Source organism: Carlito syrichta, unplaced genomic scaffold, assembly GCF_000164805.1.
Source record: "Carlito syrichta isolate Samal-C Ts95f unplaced genomic scaffold, Tarsius_syrichta-2.0.1 Scaffold302054, whole genome shotgun sequence".
Taxonomy (NCBI): Eukaryota; Metazoa; Chordata; class Mammalia; order Primates; family Tarsiidae; genus Carlito; species Carlito syrichta.
In genome coordinates this window covers 138,892-158,500 of record NW_007246150.1, presented here as the reverse complement: position 1 = coordinate 158,500, position 19,609 = coordinate 138,892, and the positions used below count along the sequence as shown (strand labels likewise).

The 19,609-nt window shown below is 48.5% G+C and overlaps 1 protein-coding gene across 1 annotated transcript in view; it reads right to left on the bottom strand.

Moving 5' to 3' along the window:
• MMP20 (matrix metallopeptidase 20) overlaps nucleotides 1-19,609 on the bottom strand; it is a 57,990-nt gene that overhangs the window by 28,385 nt on the left and 9,996 nt on the right. The window contains exons 3-6 of the mRNA XM_008055968.1: nucleotides 12,534-12,682; nucleotides 10,420-10,545; nucleotides 9,456-9,617; nucleotides 6,661-6,802 (exon numbers count right to left, since the gene is read on the bottom strand). Of these exons, the coding sequence (XP_008054159.1) occupies nucleotides 6,661-6,802; nucleotides 9,456-9,617; nucleotides 10,420-10,545; nucleotides 12,534-12,682 (579 nt within the window). The remainder of the gene's footprint in view (nucleotides 1-6,660; nucleotides 6,803-9,455; nucleotides 9,618-10,419; nucleotides 10,546-12,533; nucleotides 12,683-19,609) is intronic.

Sequence of the window (19,609 nt, the reverse complement as noted above, 5' to 3'; positions counted from 1 at the left end):
TTTTTGAGTTGGAGTCTCACTCTGTCGCCCAGACTGGAGTGCAGTGGCCGCTCCCGGCCACTGCAGCCTCGACCTGCTGGGCTCCGCCGACTCTTCCGCCTCACCTTTCCAAGTAGCCGGAATTACAGGCATGCGCTACCACGCCCGGCTGATTTTTGATTTATTGTAGAGATGAGGTCTCGCCAAGTTGCCCAGGCGGGTCTCGAACCCACGGGCTCAGGCAATCCACTCACCTCAGCCTCCCAAAGGTGCGGGATTCCAGGCTGAGCCACCGAGCCCGGCTTAGGTCCCATCCTTTACATCCTCTTTGGACCCTTTGGCTCCAACGCCTTGATAACGATTACTTAACTTCTGTTGTTATTAATGAGACTCTCAAATGAACGATCTGTATCTCTTCATTTCTCCCAGCCCCCATGATCTGGTGTCCTTCCTCTCCTCTGCTATAACTACATTCTTTAATTATTTTGCAGTGAGTCTGTTTTCACCGGTCCCTAATCTGGTGACCTCGGCAGTATTTTCCACTGTTGATCACTTGAAACAAAACCAAACCAAAAAAGCCCTGCCATTTGCTCCTGATGTATTTGGGACTCCACCACAGGGATTTTGGCTCTGATGTCAAGCAGTCCGAGGTTATAATTCCAGCTGTGGACAATAACAGGGTGGGTTAAATGAGTGACTGTCTGTAAAACGCATAGCAGAGCACACGGCACCTCGTAAGCGGCCATGAAGTGTCGCTATCATTATTATCATTATTTTTGGAGTTCTTCTCCCTAGCTTTTTCTGAGTCCTGTCTCAGCTGCTGTCATTCCCCAGCTCACGCCTTATGTCTCCTCTCCTCTCTCTTCCCTCTTCCCTTAGAGCTCTTATCCATCTTCAGGTTTTTCACTGCCTCCTCCATGTGGGGGTTCAAATTCCACGAAGCCTCCATGATCTCTTCTCTGAGTTCTAGCTTATGTCTATGAAACCCCACTAGAATTGTCGTCAGTTTGAATCTGACACATCTATCACTGAGTTTTTCATCATCTGTCCAACAGATCCTTAACTTTTCTAAGGGAATGATGCGATTTCATCCTCAGCCATGAGGCTGTTATCGTCTTTGCCTTTTCCTTTTCCACTATTTTTCTCACCAAATTAGCCTCCCAATCCTGCTGGTGAGTCCTTTGGAAAGCCTCTTATAGTCATCCTTCTCTCCAGTTCCTATTTCTATAACACTTTAAAAATGTTTTTCTGAGCCAGGCATGGTGGCTCACGCCTGTAATCCCAGCACTCTGGGAGGTGGAGGCAAGAGGGTTGCCTGAGCTCAGGGGTTCGAGACCAGTCTGAACAACATGGCGAGACCTCGTCTCTACAGTAAACCAAAAAATCAGCCGGGCATGGTGGCACACGCCTGTGGTTCCAGCCACCTGGAAGGCTGAGGCGGGAGGATCGCCTGATCCCAGCAGGTCAAGGCTGCAGTGACCGTGAGCATGCCACTGCCCTCCAGTCTGGGGGACAGAGTGCGACTCTGACTCAAAAAAAAGTGTTTTTGCCGGGCATGGTGGCTCATGGCTCACACCTGCAATCCCAGCACTTTGGGAGGCTGAGGAGGGAGGATTGCTTGAGTCCAGGAGGTCAAGACGAGCCTGAACAACATAATGAAAATCTTTCTCTACAAAAAAAAATTTTAAGATTAGCCAGGCGCAGTGGTGTGCCCCTATAGTCCCAGCTACCGGGGAGGCTGAGGTGGGAGGATCGCCAGAGCCTGGGCATTCGAGGCTGTGGTGAGCTGTGATCATGCCACCTAACTCCACCCTGGACGACAGAGTGAGACTGACTCAAAAACAAAAAAAGTTTTCTTTGTTTTTTAGTCTAAGGTACGTAACGTCTTCTAAGATGTGGCAATTAGTGATAGATTAAAAATATATATATATATATCTTATTTTTAGGGGAACAAAACAAGTATGGAGAAACATATTCGGCATTTTTGGGAAGCCTAGACAGTCTAAGAACATTCTCCCTTTTGTGGTTGGTGATCCCACCTGCAGGCAGAGAGCCTGGGGCAAAGGAACAGGTGGGAAGTGCTTTTCCTGCCTACCCAAAGGCGGGACAGTCAAAAGCGAATGTTCATTCAGGTTAAAATGCGATGCTTTCCTTGAGAGTTCTGTTTCATAGAAGAGACATTCTGAGTCTGCAGAAGGATGGACCCTGGGCTGGGAGTCAGAAGACCCGGCTTCCATGGGCTCTGCCGGGCTGAGAGGCCGGGGCCAGATTTGGACATGGTCAACCTTCAGTCTTACCCCATCCGTAAACTCCATTCTTCGTCTAAGGCCTACAGCTGATGGCGACCTTCTTGATTTTTATCCTTAAAATCATATTGAGTAAACTCCAAAATGATCTGACAGATGAAATATCATTTTGGTATGGCTGCAATTCTAGCATTTCCGTCTCCCTTTCCTGGTGCCTGAGAAAATCTAAGCTAACCTGACTATTTTGTTATCTATTATAAAGAGGAAATCATGTGCGTCAAAAGCATGTATGCCTTCAACTTACCAGAGCTAAAGTCTTTTTCTCTTCAGACAAAACATTCGAGGCACACGCATACACGACAGAGACTACCTAACAGGCTCACGGTGACTTTAAACGGCGTGCATTCCATCTTGCTTTGGAAATAAACCCTGTGGTTATTATGCCCACAGTGTGGAATGTCCCCTCAACAGGTTATTGTTGGGGACGGGGAATTCCAGCCTGGTGAGGGGGAGAGAACAGACTGGGAACTCTTTCATAATCAGTGGCTCCCTGGCTGCCATCATGACTGGGCTTGAAGGAATCCTTTGTTCCTGGTCCAGGCTCAGCAAGCACTTTGGGACTTTTGGCGGCGGCCGGTGGGGAATCAGAGCTCTGGAGTCCTGGGGTTCAGTTCTGGACGCCCCTAGGAGGCACAGCATGGCAGGCAGGGAGGGGCACGACTGGGTTGGGATTCCAGCTGCAACCCTCACTCGCTGCGCACCCTGAACAAGCGGCTCATCCTTTCACGTCTCGTAAAAAGAGAGCAGCACGTGGTACCTCACTGGGCATCGGAAGGGTGGATAATGGGTCCTGAGCATGGTGGACACTGAATACATTGATGTCCCTGCTATTCTCAGACAACATCCTCACTTTACAGAGGAGAGGCCCCTTACAAGAAGACACCCGAGAAAGAAAGCATCTCTCTCTCTCATTCTCTCTCTCTCAATCTCTTTCTCAGTCTTTCTCACTCTCAGTATCTCTGTCTTTCAATCTCTTTCTCTCAATTGCTCTCACTTTCAATATCTCTGTCTCTCAGTCTCTCTCTCACTCTCAATATCTCTGTCTCTCAATCTCTCTCACTCTCAATATCTCTGTCTCTCAATCTCTCTCAATCTCTGTCACTCTTGATATCTCTGTCTCTCAATCTCTCTCTCAAGCTCTCTCATTATCCCTGTCTCTCTCTCAATCTCTCTTAATATCTCTGTCTCTTAATCTCTCTCTCAATCTCTCTGAGTCTCTCTCTTTCAGTCTCTCTCTCAATATCTCTGTCTCTTAATCTCTCTCTCTCTTGCAATCTCTCTCCGTCTCTCTCAATATCTCTGTCTCTTTGTCTCTCTCTCAGTCTCTCTCAATCTCTCTCTTTCTCTCTCAATCTCTCTTTCAATATCTGTCTCTTAATCTCTCTTGCAATCTCTCTCAAAATCTCTGTCTCTCTGTCTCTCTCTCAATCTCTCCACGCACACAAAACAGTCATTTGAGCACACAGCCTAACAGTGGCTGCCTGCAAGCTAGGAGAAGAGGCCTCAGAATGAAACCTACATTGCAGGCACCTTGATCTTGCACTCTCAGCTTCCAAAACTATGAGGAATAATTTATGTTGTTTAAGCTGCCCAGTCTGTGGTATTTCATTACAGCAACCCAAGCAGATAAATACACTCTGGGTGAAGGGATTCTGGGTATATTTTGCTTTTTAAAAAATACCTTGGCTGGGCACAGGGATGCACATCTGTAATCCCAGCACAGTGAGGGGCCGAGGTGAGAGGGTTGCTTGAGTACAGGAGTTCGAGACCAGCCTAGGCAACACATTGAGACCATGTCGCTACAACAAAATTAAAAAAAACTAGCCAGATGTGGTGGTGCAAGCCTCTAGTCCCAGTCACTTGGGAGGCTGAGGCAGAAGGGTCACTGAGTCCAGGAGGCAGAGACTGCAGTGAGCAGTGATTGTGCCGCTGCATTCCCACCTGGGCAACCCAACGTGGACAAAAAAATTGTTTCTCTCTCTATTCTGGTCACACAAAAAATTCCAACAACAATAGCTTAAAAACCTATTCCCAAAAGTAGAAAAGCAATAGAACATCACATTTCGCAGACATCACCTCCTCAGGGAACCTCTGGGACCTTTCCAGGTACCCATTCCCTATTTTGTCTCATAACCTTGCCTTGCAGAGCTCACATCACACTGTCTTACGATGACTTTTGAGCTCCTTCTCCCTCTTGCAGCTGTAAGGTGTGCAAAGATAGGGCCGGGGGTATCAATTCATCTTTATATCCCTAGACACTACAATTGCTGATTGGCACCCGATATGGGCTCAGTAAACAATTTTCCAATGAAGGAAAGGAAAAGGCACACACACACATTTCCGAGTTACCATTGCCTATTCTGATGTGATGGAATTCTGTCTCTAGAAGAGGGAGGAATGGAGTGACGGTGCTGTGTCTCTCTTTTCCGCCACAGAAAGATTTCCAGGAACCAGAGGGGTGGAGCCAGCAGCCACACTCTGTGAGAAGCCAGAGTGTGGGGAGAAGAGGGGTTCGCCTTGTCTATGTTACCTGACAGCTGACAGATGAGAAGCTGGGAGGCCTCGAAGTCAGGAGTTTAGGAAGCCTGCCACCCTTGGAGTCAGCCACCCACCTATCTATCCATCTGGTCACCCATCACACACCCACCTGCCCATCCCCCCATCCACCTATCCTTCCATCCATCCATTCATCCACTTACCAATCCATTTACCCATTCATCCACTCACCCACCCATCTGTCTGTCCATCCATCCATCCACCTGTCCACCCACACACCCACCCATCCCTACACCCATCCACCCATCCACTTGTCCGTCCACTCACCCATCCACTCACCCATCCATCCATCCATCCATCCACCCACCCATTCATCCGGTCATTCACCCATCCATCCACTCACCCATCCATCCATCCATCCATCCATCCACCCACCCATTCATCCGGTCATTCACCCATCCATCTACTCACCCATACACCCACCCACCCATCCATTTATTCATCCGACTTTCTTTCTGTCTACCCGTCCAGCTAGCTAACCCTCATCCTCTAAATATTTCTTGGACATTTGCTATGTTACTCTCACTAGGGATCGAATGGTAAACAAAATCGTCATCAGATAAATTTGGGCTGGTGTCCTGCTCAGCCACCTAGCTGTCACCTTGAGAAGTGTGCTTGCTCGCTTTGAGCTGCTTTCTTCACCTGCTCACCGGGGATTCTGATCTCTACGGTGAGAAGGGTTAGAGGAAATTCCCTACAGATATGGAAAGCACTTAGCACAGCGGCAAGGCATCGTGGATGTCCCAGAAGCAGTAGGTTGGGTAGTTCTCCGTCTCCCCAGAGGCCCTGCTGTGCATAGGACAGCACTTCTGCCTGATCTGCACACAGCGGCGACAAGGACCCCGAGAGCCGTGTTTATCTGGGGGTGGAGTGCGGCCTGGTGCGAGGTGGTGGTGAAGTCACACAGGGAAATTTATCCCCAAATATAGCTTTTCATCACAAGGTCTCTCTGACCTTCCTGCCTACGCTTAGTTACAGAGAAGCTGCTTCCTCTCCTGTGGTTCGTTATCTATTGCAGAAAAAAAGGGCAAGATGAGATCACACCTGAGTAGACCTCCTCCAAGTACAACGCCTGCCTCTTGGGCTCACGCAGCTTCCAAAGAGAACCGTGCCCAGGTCGTTAGGTCTCCCCAGCCGCTCACCTTCCCAACCATGGGATGCCCCGTAGTGAAACGCCTCTTCCTCCTCCTCCCGTAACCTGTTTCACCAGAAGGCAAGCCCCCATTCCTCCTGTCACCCCAAGATAGTATTTAAGTTTCTTTTTCCCCCCAAGGGTTTTACACATATTTTAATTTCATTCTTTAAACCTGCGCTTCGAATGTGTGACACTGATCTCGTATGCTCTCCTCCCCATCTGCACACAACTTTACACAATTAAGTGTACATTAAAATACATTACATTTAATGTACACACGTATTATATATGTTACATACATGTAAGTGTGTATTACACTCCGTTTTTTTAATGTAAATTCAACATACGTTGTGGGTTTAGAAACTTACAAGTTTTTAAGTACATTCATTTTATTGGAGAGATGTGGGGTGTCAGTCAGGATTAGGGGTGTAAGTAGTCTTACCTGCAGGTGAAATTTGGGCCCTCAGCTGGTCCTCACTTCCTCTGGGTTTGGACCAGGTAGTATTTAAGTTTCTATGACTCATTGGGAAGTGGGTCTCAATTCTGAAGGCTCCCCTGTATGCATGTTAAATAAAACTCGCAGGCCCTTCCTCCTGTTCACCCACCTTGCTCATGTAGTGATTTTCCCGTGAGTCTTTAGGGGCCCGTGGCCACGGGCCCCACAGCGGCGCGTCCTGGGCTTACCTGTCCTTGAAGAACAGAAGCTCCTTCCCCAGCATCGTCACCGCATCAAAGGACGAGCTGGAGTCACAGAGGTCAGGGGTGGATGGCTTATGCGGGGGCACGTGGGGCACGGTGGGTTTTCCCAGGAACGGTTTCCGAGGTCCTGGAATTAAAACAGACTTGGTCAAAATGGTGGCAGGAACTCGGAGCGTGCACCCCTCTGCTCTGGAGGCCCGGGGTCTGCACATGTTCACTCTGCACATGTGATCATGAGTCTGTCTCGAGAGTTGGTGGGCCTGGGTCTGAATTCCAGCCTCCCCAGCTGCCAAGAGGCGTGATTTGAAGTGAGTAATTTAACCTTCTAAAGCCTCGGTTTCTTCAATTGTAAAAAGAGAGGGGGTAATAATAGCACCTACCCCAGAAGGTTGTTATGAGAATTAAATTGTACCTGGAAAGCACTTTGTAGAGTGCTTGACATGTAGTAAGTGTTCAAACATGGTCACTTTTATGTTATGGGTATAAGTTACATTGTATAACTTTAGGGATGCAGTTTAAAGAAGAAGAGAAACAAGAAAGAAAGGAAAAAAGAAGAAAAAAAGAAAAAAGAGAAAAGAAGAGGAAAAGAAGAAAAAAGAAGAAAAGAGAAAAAGAAGAAAAAAGAAGAAAAAGAAAAGAAAAAAGAAAAGAAATAAAAACAAAGATTGGTATGGATTGCTTCTTTGTAACTAGGTTTTTTTTCCTCAAGATTATACATTTCTTGCGAATCTTCCCATTATTTTCATATATTCCTTGGCCTCCTTTTGCTGGACATTCAGGAAAGGCTGAGTGAATTCCTGTGGACCTGAAGTGCCCTGAAGGTGTCCTTTCGAGTGGTGGTGGGTCAAAACAGGGACCAGTCCTTGCAAGAGCTGTCAGTGAGTTGCCCTCTCGGCCTGTATCTCCCGGCACAAGCTCGGGACGCAGAGCTCCACTGGGCAACAGTTCCCATGGTCCCCAAGAGGGCTGAGCCCCACAATTTGCCTCTGGGGTCCTCATGCTCTGGAAGGCCACTGCTATTCTGTTGGCCACCACCAGTCGGCTGGGAGCCAAAGCACACGTCTTGACATGACCATTTTAACACAGGTGAATGAAATGGGAAAACATGGGGTTTTGCAGCCAGGGAGCACACGTATCACTCAGCCCATCCCCCTGCCCCTCAAGGGCGGAGCAGATCTGGCACTTACCCTTCCCAGAAATGGGTAGAGCTGGCATAAGGCCTCTTGGGATAAAATTTGCATCGGGTGAAATCTGACTGTTTGATGATGTGAGGGCCCTTTCTAATCAGCCAGGTGGGTGGGCCTTTTCCTGCGCCACTGAGCAGGAAGGCCTGGGGGGGGTGGGGGGGTTGGGCTCCCCAAGTCCCTTAGGCTGAGGACAGGGAGGGGCCTTGACAAGCAGACCCCAATAACCAGGTCTCCAAGACATGAAGGGCAATCAGTTCCCTGGATTTTTCTGCCTTTACCCAGTAAAGAAACATTGTCCTGTTCCAAGGATGCTTCAAGATTCCTTCCCAGTTTAATTGGTTTGTTTTTCCCTTCAGGAAAAGTGGATCTAGAGTTTCTTTTGTTTTTTGAGTTGGAGTCTCACTCCGTCACCCAGACTGGAGTGCAGTGGCCGCTCCTGGCCACCGCAGCGTCGACCTGCTGGGCTCTGACCACCCTTCCACCTCAGCCTTCCAAGTAGCTGGAACTACAGGCGCATGCTACCACGCCTGGCTAGTTTTTGATTTATGGTAGAGATGAGGTCTCACCAAGATGCCCAGGCGGGTTGCGAACCCACGGGCTCAGGCCATCCACTCACCTCAGCCTCCCAAAGCACGGGTTGACAGGCTGAGCCACCGAGCCGGCTGGATATAGAGTTTCTAATAATCCCTTGTTACCTTTTGAAAGAGGGTTAACACCTGGGGTCATGTTGAATATCAGAGGATTCGCAGAGGATTCTTTGAACCTCTGGCTACTCAGCGATCAAGTGAGGAAAGCTCTTCACACCCCACGACTCGTTCTGAGGCTGGTGTGAGGAGAACCGTGTCCCTGTTTTATAGACTGCAGATTGCCTGCACAACCGAGTGGTGGAGCTATTATCATCATCATTGCTATTTTTTAGGCCAATAAGGTCACTTATCTGCAAATGGTTAAGCAGAAAAGAGGAACTATAAAATATAAATCCATCCTCTCCCAATGTGTACATTCTGACCTGCACTCAAAAAACAGAGAAAAGACTGTATCTTCGTTTTGAGTCAGGGGTCTCACTCTGTTGCCTTGGCTGGAGTACAGGGGCACAGATCACGACTTACTGTAGCCTCAACCTCCTAGGCTCAGGTGATCCTTCTGCCTCAGCCTCCAGAGTAGCTGGGACTACAGGTCTATGCCCCAATGCCCAGCTAATTTTCGATTTTTCTGTAGAGACAAGGTCTTGCTATGTTGCCCAGATTGGTCTTGGACTCCTGGGCTCAAGCCATCCTCTCGTCTCAGCCTCCCAAAGTCCTGGGATTACAGGCATGAGTTACCAAGCCCGCTCAAATGACTGTATTTGCTAAGGCCTCCAGGACATATATGTTGCTGAAGGAAAGATGTAAATTCTATTTGCACATCTTAGAGAAGAAAACAATAAGCAATATTCATAACCGGTACATAAGCTTCTTACGAGAAGGCACAGTTAGGGCTGGGGCCTCTAGTTTAATCTTGACCTATGCAGGCAAAACCCACTTTCTTTAGGTTGCAGACTGAATGCCTGTTGCTTTGAGGGTTAGCAGTCAGAGAGAAGTGTGGTGAGCATACCGTACAATGCCTGGATGCCTTTCACATCGTCTTTTGGGAGGTGGAATCCATAGGGGTTCTGGTACTTATAAGTTGGGTACATCAGTGCTGATGGGTCTGAGGAATGGGCCAGGCCCAGTGCGTGGCCAAATTCATGAGCAGCAACGGTAAATAAATTAAAACCTAAACAAAATGAGAGAGAAAAAGATGGCATCAACACAGGCCTGTGTTTTCTCTACCTTCTGTCTTTACGGGAGAATTTGTGCCCAAGGCATGGTTAACTCGTCTCATTTTCACCGTGGATGACTCAAAGGCTGGTGGGTTATTCTGCTCTTAGTTTGCTGACTGGTCTAGTTCTTTCCCGCTTGGCTAGAAGGGGCTTTGGGTGGGGGAGGAGGGAGAGGTCAAGCCATCCATTCTGCTCATAGGCAGTTTGTTTGGGAGATTGATAAAGGGAGTCCTTGGAGCAAATGGTGGCAGGATATTTGGCAAGAATGTGTAGATTTGGACCACAAACGCCTTAACAATCTGACTGTTTTCAGACCACTCCTTGTGATGTGCACACGTGTCACCCTGAAAGTTTCCAGATGACCGGTGTGATACTCTGGAACCCTGCACCCATCCCCTTCACCCTTCTCATGAGAGCACCGATTCCTTCGGGTCATGTCTGCATGTGGCCCATTTCCAAGTACAAGTAAGAAACAATGAACACTGTGTGGCTAGAGGACAGGAGAGTTGTGTCCCGAAAGGGGACAGCTGGTTCTTCAGACTCTATGCTATGACACAGATTGGACACATCTAGGACACAGTGGAGGGCGGGTTGTTTCCCGTAGGGCGTTCCCTTTCGGATTTTTGGCTTACTTGTTTTTCTAGCCAGCCCCCCTAGTTAAAGGGTGGCTTGGGACGTTGAACCTCAAGGTTTCATGTTGGAGGCCCAGGAGAAGGTACATTATTTTCCAGGCTATGGTGAATTGTGCATATATACCATTCATCCCCATAGTCCACTTCTCCGCATTGTCGAAATGCGTGTCTCCGCCCAGGCCTTCTCCGGGTGCAAATGCGTGGGCCAGTGTCCCCCGAGGCCCGTCAAATGGATAGGAATCCCCGTGATCTAAACAAGTGGACAGAAAGGCCAGCAGGATTGAGTCCCTCCGGCAATTGTGAGGAGCTCGTAACACCACAGAAACACCCACAGAGAATGGACAACATCTTGACTGGCATCGACACTTAACTCTTCAATATTCATTGTTTATGATCAGAAGGTCACCTGTCAATGAGTGAAAGATAAAAAGGGCTATTTTATGCTTCTAAGATCGTGAGCCTTAGAAGTATAATTTTGTTTTGTTGTTGTTATGGCAACATTGATTGGCTGACACCTAGTCCACTGCGGTCTTTGATGGATTACAGAAGAGGAAAAAACAGAGGGGCATTCGATGGCAACCCTGTCCAGGATGGAAGTGGGAACCTGGTGGGAACCTGCGGGTAGAAGGAACTTTCAGATTTGATTCGGCTGAAGCAGTGATAGTGAGCTGAACACGTGTGGGTTCTCTGCTTCTACAGCACAGTACAGTACAATGAAAGGAGGGGCCAACAAAATTCTCCAAAATTTTGGTATGCTTTCATGTGTAAAATTCATGAAAGTGATAAAGGTGTTTGTAAAACCCTAAGTGTTAAGCCTTTATACGTTTTTATTTGATGAATCTATTTTAATGAACAGTTCATTACACATTTTATAGCACGGGACGGAAGAACAAAATGAGGGATGTGGGCTGGGCATAGTGGCTCATGCCTGGAATCCCAGCACTTTGGGAGGCTGAGGTGGGAGGATCACGTGAACCCGGGAGTTTGAGACCAGCCTGGGCAACATGGTGAGACCCCATCTCTTTAAAAAATAAATAAATAAACAAACAAACGCATGAATAAATTTTTAAAAATGAAGGATGTAGCAGAAGTTACATTTTACAGTCTTTTAGACTACCTTGTTGTTTTGTTTGTTTTGTTTGTTTGTTTTGAAACCAACAAAATAAAGTGCTGGGATGCCACCTCTCGGGTTCTAGTTCAAGGCCGTTGAGCCGGGTGGCATGCACTGAGGACTTAATATAACAGCAGCACAGTGCCTAGTCAGCATGTGCATTAGGGGACAGGACACCAGCCTGAAAGATCAAGTGAGAGCCAAACAGGAGCTTGGGTTCCAAGGCTTCCCTGAGGTAGTCTGCCCTGCCACTGTACCAGGGGTGGCCCTGGCCCTTTGAGAAACAGGACGCCCCATGGGCCAGGTTACACTCAGGTCATTTCTGAAGGGTTTGCACTCAGGACTTGCTTGAGCTTCTCTCTCCCGGCTCCTGAGCGTGTTTCTGCCGGTTAACATTAAGATCAAGCCTTGAAATGACAAGGACACTTAGAAACGTTATCTGTGGAAGGGGAGAGAGGGTGGCTTTCACGTACCTTGACCGTTAGGAAGCAGAGAAGGGAAGAAATATCATGGGCCATTTATCACCCCCTTTGTCTGCTTCCTAGACACGTTTCTCTGAAAAAGGCTCAGAGCTCTCCACCCAGCTCTGTGCAGACGTGCGCCTCTGCTCCTTACCAGGGTGGATGGAGGACCGGAGAAGCGAAGGCTGGCCTCCATGGACCTCCCCAGAGGGGGTCTGTAAGTGGACAAGACGGGAACACCTCTCTCCCAACCACTGATGCTGAGGGAAGGCTGCAGAGGTCACCGGGAGATTTTTCTCAGTGAAGATTCACAGTGGGAGATTCTTGGCTCATGTGGAGGGAGGTCTACAGTCCTGGGAATGGACGAGGTTGGGGGGCCAACGGGAAAGCGAAATTGGACAAGAATTTGTCTCCTAGTGGGGCAGAGCCAGAATGAAAGCTAGAAACAGTGAGTTTATTCCACCGTTGAGTCTAATGCTGGCAAGAAATGCCGGGAACTTCTCGGTTCTATTTTCTGGTCGGATGACAATCACGACTTGGCCGTGGTCTTGGCCTCTGCCTATCACAGCACTGTGTGCAGGAGGGTGGTGCGTTCACTATGCAGAAGGAACAGTGCTGGGACATTCTCCCTTGCGTTAGAAGTCAGAACCCGCAAGTGCACAGTACCTCCGGTTTCAAAAGAGATCATGATGTCCGCTTCTCCTGAGTTTACTCTGACAAAGCTCAGAGGGACGGCGCCACTCCAGGCCTGCAAGGCCATCTCTACTGCCTTGTCCACCTCGGCCGCACTCATGGAAGACGTGTATTTGGATATTCTGTGAAAACAGGAGGAACACGTTTCCTTTCAGCAAATGCCCTCCAAGAGAAGAAGGCAAGAATTACGGTACTGGTTGTATTAAAACACGTTGGCTGTAAATCTACAATTTAGATTTTTTTTCTCTCCGAAATAGTAATTCTTATTTTGCTTTTATGTATGTTAAGTTGCTGCGTATTGAACAAGACAAAGGAATGGGAGAAGTGAGAGACAGATGAGGCAGTCCTGTACTAAAAGAGTTTGACTTTCGTGGTTATGATGCTACCACTGATTTTAAAGAATAAAAACGCTTTAATGTAACAAGGATTAGGTCGATGCATAAGCTCGTGGCGTTTGTTTTGGCATGGCAATACTGCAGTGTTGGGAGTTTATCGCTTGTTACCTGTCATTTATCGCTTGTTACCTGTCAGTGTTGGGCTTGTGAATACACCTTGCATTTTGCAGATTTGAAGAAAGTTGGTGCTGTTTGTGGGCTAAAGAAGATGGAGTGTCAAGTGGGAAAAAATGAGCACTCTGACACTTTCTTCTGTCTGAGTTTAACAGAGGAGTCAAGGCAGCTGAGGTGGCCGGAAACACTTGTGGCATTTGCGGGGAGAATGCCATCGGGAAAGCATGGCAAGAAAATGGTGTGGTTGTTTCAAAGAGGGCCCCTCTGACCTGAGTGATTCTCCATGGTCAGGAAGCCCCTTGGGCTTTGATGAAGGCCATTTAGACTCTTTAATCCATGATAATCCACGTCAGTCAACCTGAGAATTGGCAAATGGGATAAACTGTGGCCAGTCAGCCATCTTGCGACATTTGCATTCCACAGGCAAGTGAAAAACACTTCCAACTATCAATTCATAGTAAGACACTGATTTTCCTTAAAGTAGTTTTAATCAAGAGAGGACTTCTTTTTCCCAAAAGGAATTGAAAGTTTGCAATTATGAAAAAAGAGGCCAGGCCGGGCTTGGTGGCTCAGGCTATAATCCCAGCACTTTGGGAGGCTGAGGCGAGTGGGTTGCCTGAGCACTCAGGTTCAAGACCAGCCCAGGAAACTTGGTGAGACCTCGTCTCTACAATAAATCAAAAATCAGCCAAGTGTGGTAGTGCATGCCTGTGGTTCCAGCTACTTGGAAGGCTGAGGCAGAAGGATCGCCAGAGCCCAGCAGGTCGACACTGGGGTGACTGTGAGCATGCCACTGCACTCCAGTCTGGGTGACAGAGTGAGACTCCAACAAAAACAAAAACAAAAAATTCATTCTTAAAGAAGGGCTGCCTTTAAAAAAGGGTGCTCACAGGAACTGAAAAAGGGCGGGTCTTTCAGCAAATCCTGGTGTGATGATGACACCTGAAGGCAGAAAAATGTAGTGCTTTTGGACAGTGGGTGGAGACAGTTGGGGATTCCCTGGAACTTTCTGATCTGGAGCCCAGGGGCTGGAGTTTCTGGCAGCAGGCAAAGGCAGGCAGGAGAAAGCAACTTCTACCTGGCTGGGCTGGGGTAACGGCTGCGCAGAGAAGCTGGGTCTTTGAGAGTGAGCTTGGGAGTGGGGACCCAGCCTGCTTCTCTTTCTCCCACTCCTAGTCCAGTGCTCTTGAACGCCGGAGATGCTGACTGTGGCGCATGCTTGAAAAGGGATGAGTTAGAATGAAAGCTAGGTGTTTTAGGATCTACTATGTGGCTTCCAAACTTTAGGACCTGTGATAATTACCCAGCAACTTGTTAAATATACAGGTGTGGTCCAGAAATCTGCATTTTAACAGGTATCCTTGGTCATTCTGATGCGGGTGGTGCCATTGCCACCGGAAACCAACAGCAGCAATCCTGGGGTCCCAAAAGGAAGCACCAAGTCCCACAGAGAGGAGAGTGAATAGTTCGATTCAGGACTGGAGAGGGAAGGAAGGAGGAGTGCTTTAGCCCCAGGGCTTGGGGCCAAGAGAAGGGAGCTAGAGAGGTGAGCCCGGCAAACCAGAAAGCCCTTCAAGGCTCCATTTAATGCTTTCATAATGTGCCAAGCCCACTGCTGAATATGAATCTGTACACAGTACCTTGAAATTCTCTCACGTTATTGATGTCAGCCGTATCTCTGAGTTGACTGTGTGTGTTGGGCCGGAGAAGACAAGGATGGAGAAAGAGATAGCACCAGAAAAGAAGAGAACATGGAGGGAACCCTGCCTCTGGGTCTAGAGCCTGATAAAGTCACAGCAGTAATAACTAGTATTCCCTGAAGACACACTATGTGCTAGCCATCGTTGCAAGCACTTTTTAACATGGTCTAATCCTCACTACAACCTGTACGTGGTAGGTCATTATCATCCACATTACATGATTACTCAGAATTTGAACCCAGTTCTGAGTCCAAAGCACAATGATGGATGCTTCCTTTTTTAATTCTCTGGGTTATAAGAAGTTATTCCGAAATCCAGTAGCTAGAGACAGAATACTCAGATAGCCTCTAGTGTCTTTTTTTCTGGGGGGGGGATGGGGGTTGGGAGGGGAGTTTTTGGGGAACAGAGTGGATGAGCAGTGTGAGTGTGTTGAGGGATTTTGGGGCTGCCCAGCTTATCTGAAGAATGTCCCATTTCCCCAAGTCCCACATTATCTTGATCCATGCTTCTTGTGTTTGCTGTACAGAGTCACAGACTAAAATTCTAGGACACCATTTTAAGAAAACTATGAAAAGACTATGTCAATTTTCATGCATTTTTTTTTGGTCTTACTCCTATTATCTCAAATCACTTGTGTGCCCAACTCTTTTTTTTTTTTTAGATTAGAAAATATAGTTTATTTAGGAAGTAAATTAGAGAGAGAAAGAGGAGATTCACTTCCCCAAGATAGGGGAGGGGACCAAAGTCAGGAAACATGGCCTGGCCATAGATCAAAGAGCACATGGCCACACCAGAGCTCGGCAAGGCAATGGCCACAATGGCCTGGCAATGGTGGCTTGTGTGTCCAACTCTTTATGGGGTGTTGTCCTCAATTGCTTTGAATTTTTTTGCTCAGAGCACCGCCTTATGGACTTATTGGCTTATAGCAGGCCAAGAGAGGAGGTCCCCAACCTTTCTGACATCAGGGACCGGTTTCCTGGAAGCCAATTTTTCCACAGACCAGAGCATGGGGGTGGGGGGAGGATGAGCAGTCAAACCTCCCTGATGTTGATCTGTATTTGCAGCCGCTTGCCAGTACGAGCACCACCGCCTCAGCTCCACCTCAGATCACCAGGCATTAGATTCTCAGAAGGAACCGCAACCGAGATCCCTCCTGTGCACAGTTCACAGTTGGGTTCGGGCTCTGGCGAGAACTGAATGCCGCCACTGATCTGACAGCAGCTGGAGCTCAAGCGGTAATGCGAGTGACGGTGAGTGGCTGTAAACACAAATGAAGCCTCTTTGGCTCACCTCTTGCTGTGTGGTCAGTCAGAACATGGACCAGTACCTGTCTGTGGCCTGGGGACTGGGGACCCCTGGCCTAGAGGAATCATCTGAGGTGCCCTGTATTCAGACTTTCTTTTTCTTTTTCCTTTTTTTTTTTTTTGAGTTGGAGTCCCACTCTGTTACCCAGACTGGAGTGCAGTGGCCACTAAGCCACTGCAGCCTCGACCTGCTGGGCTCAGGCTTCCGAGTTGCCGGAATTACAGGCATGCGCTACCATGCCCGGCTGTTTTTTGGATTTATTGTAGAGATGAGGTCTCACCAAGTTGCCCAGGTGGATCTCGAACCCACGGGCTCGGGCAATCCACTCACCTCAGCCTCCCAAAGCACTGGGATTACAGGCTGAGCCACCGAGCCCGGCCCAGACTTTTATTTAATCAAATGTACTCAACTGGTGTGCTGTGCTGGAACAGTTTAACAACCTGTTCTATGAGACCCCCCCCAATATATATGGCTTGGTGATTTATCTGCTGAAAACACTCTCACTAAGGCTGATGATTTCAAGCTACCAATTTACCGTCAGTGACTGCAAGGTAGGAGCTCACCGTTGCCTAGGGCTTCTACCACACACATCATGCAGAGTAAATAGCCTCATGGAAACAAATAATAATGTTTTTTTTGAGTTGGGGTCTCGCTCTGTGGCCCAGGCTGGAGTGCAGTGGCACAGATCATGGCTTACCACAGCCTTGATCTCCTGAGTTCTGGAGATTCTTCTGCCTCAGCCTCCCAAATAGCTGAAGCTACAGGAGCATGCCATCACACCTGGCTAATGCTTTTTTTTTAAAAAAAAAATTTGTTTTGTAGACAAGAGGTCTTGCTGTACTGCCCAGGCTGGTCTTGAGCTCTTAGACTCAAACCTCCCACCTTTGCCCCCAAAGTGCTGGGATTATAGGTGTGAGCCTCTGTGCCTGCCCTCAGATAATAATTAAATACAGCAAAATAGAAAATATGTTTGATTACTTTTTTTTTTGAGTCGGAGTCTCCGTTTTGAGTTTGAGTCTCTGTCACTCAGACTGGAGTGCAGTGGCACGCTCACGGCCACCCCAGCGTTGTCCTGCTGGGCTCCAGTGATCCTTCTGCCTGTCTTCCAAGTAGCCAGAACTACAGGTGCGCGCTACCATGCCCAGCTAATTTTTGATTTATTGTAGAGATGAGGTCTTGCCAACTTGCCCAGGCTGGTCTCGAACCTGTGGCCTCAGGCAATCTATTCGCCTCGGCCTCCCAAAGGGCTGCGATGACAGGCTGAGCCACCGGGTCCGGCCATACTTTTGTTTTTAAACATAATTTATTTAATTGTAATTTGCATAATTTCATAATGGCTACCTTAGGAACCAGCTCACATAATTTCGGCTACAAAATTCCTGACTTTTTTTTTTTTTGAGTTGGAGTTTCACTCCGTCGCCCAGACTGGAGTACAGTGGCCGCTCCCGGCCACCGCAGCCTCGACCTGCTGGGCTCCGGCGATCCTTCCGCCTCAGCCTTCCGAGTAGCCGGAACTACAGGTATGCGCTACCACGTCCGGCTGATTTTTTGATTTATTGTAGAGATGAGGTCTCGCTGCCCAGGCGGGTCTCGAACCCGTGGGCTCAGGCCATCCACTCACCTCAGCCTTCCAAAGGCGTGGGATGACAGGTTAAGCCACCGAGCCCGGCTCCTGACGTTTTAAAGGTGGGTTCAAGCCAGCTGTCAAGAGCCAGCTCCAGCACCCCACTGCCATGGCTACTGCACCAGTCTGGGCTTTCCTGTCTCTAGACATCGTCCAGATGCGCTCATCCTGAAAATGCATCTGGTCTTGGTCCTGGCCTGGCTCCTGCTGCCAGCTGCCCCTTGGCGGCCTCCCCAGTCTCACTTCCCGCCTTCTCCTTCCTGCGCCCTCTCCTCCCGCCGCCCACAGCGGGCGCTGGTGGCAGGAACACCGCCCAGCACTCCGTTCCCTTCTCTGCTGCTGTTGACTCGGTCTACTTTTTTGCTTAAAAAGCATCTAACATTTGCAAGGCCTGGGGCAAGACCACAAATGGAGGCTGCTCTTCTCGCCCAACGAACATCCACCTGGCATGCACGAGGCTCGTGCCTGGGGGCAGCGTCCGTCCCTCCAACTCCAACTCCAACTCCAGTGCCATCCCGCGGCCGAGGGGCGGGCACCATGCATGGTCACTCTTGGTTGGATCCACCCGGGGAGGAGGCCTGCACTGGCCCCAGAATCGGGTCTGGGCTGCTGGGGCGGGAATTCGGGCCTTGGTACCCAGAGGACATAGGATTCCAGTTGAGTGTGTCCCCTCGGTCCACACAGGATGAGGCCAGAGGACGTGGGGAGGGAAGGCTGCAGGGAGGGGGTTGGAGAAACTTGGAACTAAGGGGAAAGCGGCGGCTACTTTGCCTTCAGATCAGGCCCAGATGTCATGGCCCGGTCCCGGGTGACTTGGTTGTGCTGTCCACATGGCTCTCTGGTGAGACCTGTGGTTTCATGCTCTTCACATCGAGCCCCAGCTGTCTGCCTGCCTGTCTCACCAAAAGGACTGTGAGTTTCCCACGGCCAGGAAAGGTCATCGGTTCACCTCTATATCCCCAAATTGAATGCATTTATCAACTTATCAGTAAATAACTTTTGGAATCAATGAAATAAGTTAATTTATCAATAGGTGAGTTTCATCTTTCTTTTTGAGTAGGTGCTTTAAGAAAACTGGTTTAGGCCGGGCTCGGTGGCTCAGCCTGTAATCCCAGTGCTTTGGGAGGCCGAGGTGAGTGGATCGCCTGAGCCCGTGGGTTCAAGACCCTCCTGGGCAACTTGGTGAGACCTCATCTCTACAATAAATAAAAAATTAGCCAAGCGTGGTAGCGTGCGCCTGGAGTTCCAGCTACTTGGAAGGCTGAGGTGGAAGGATTGCTGGAGCCCAGCAAGTCAAGGCTGTGGTGGCCAGGAGCGGCCACTGCACTCCAGTCTGGGTGACAGAGTGAGACTTCAACTCAAAAAAAAAAAAAAAAAGGAAAGAAAACTGGTTTGTACTTCCAGGTCATTCATCCTAGACTGGATGAGTTTTCTTTCAAGATAATTGTGTTATTTCTATTCACAATTGCAAAAATGTGGAATCCGCCTAGATGCCCACTGGCTGACCAGTGGATAATGAAAACGTGGTATACATACCCTGTGGAATACTGTTCAGCTATCAGTAAGAGGGAAACAATGTCTTTTGCAGCAACCTGGATGGAATTGGAGAACATCATCCCAAGTGAACTCACTCAGGAACAGAAAACCCAACACCGCGTGTCCCCGCTTGCAGTGGAGCTAAACTAAGAAACTGCAAAGGCATAGAGAATAGAAAAAGGAATACTGGAGACTCAGAACGGGGAGAGAAAGAGGGATGGAGAGATGAAAAAATCATCTACAATGTGCACACTTGGGGATGATGAATACTCTTAAAGCCCAGACCAAAAACTATTTGTATCCTATAAAAATATTGAAATTTAAAAATAAATTATTGGCTGGGTGCAGTAGCTCCTGCCTATAAATCCCAGCACT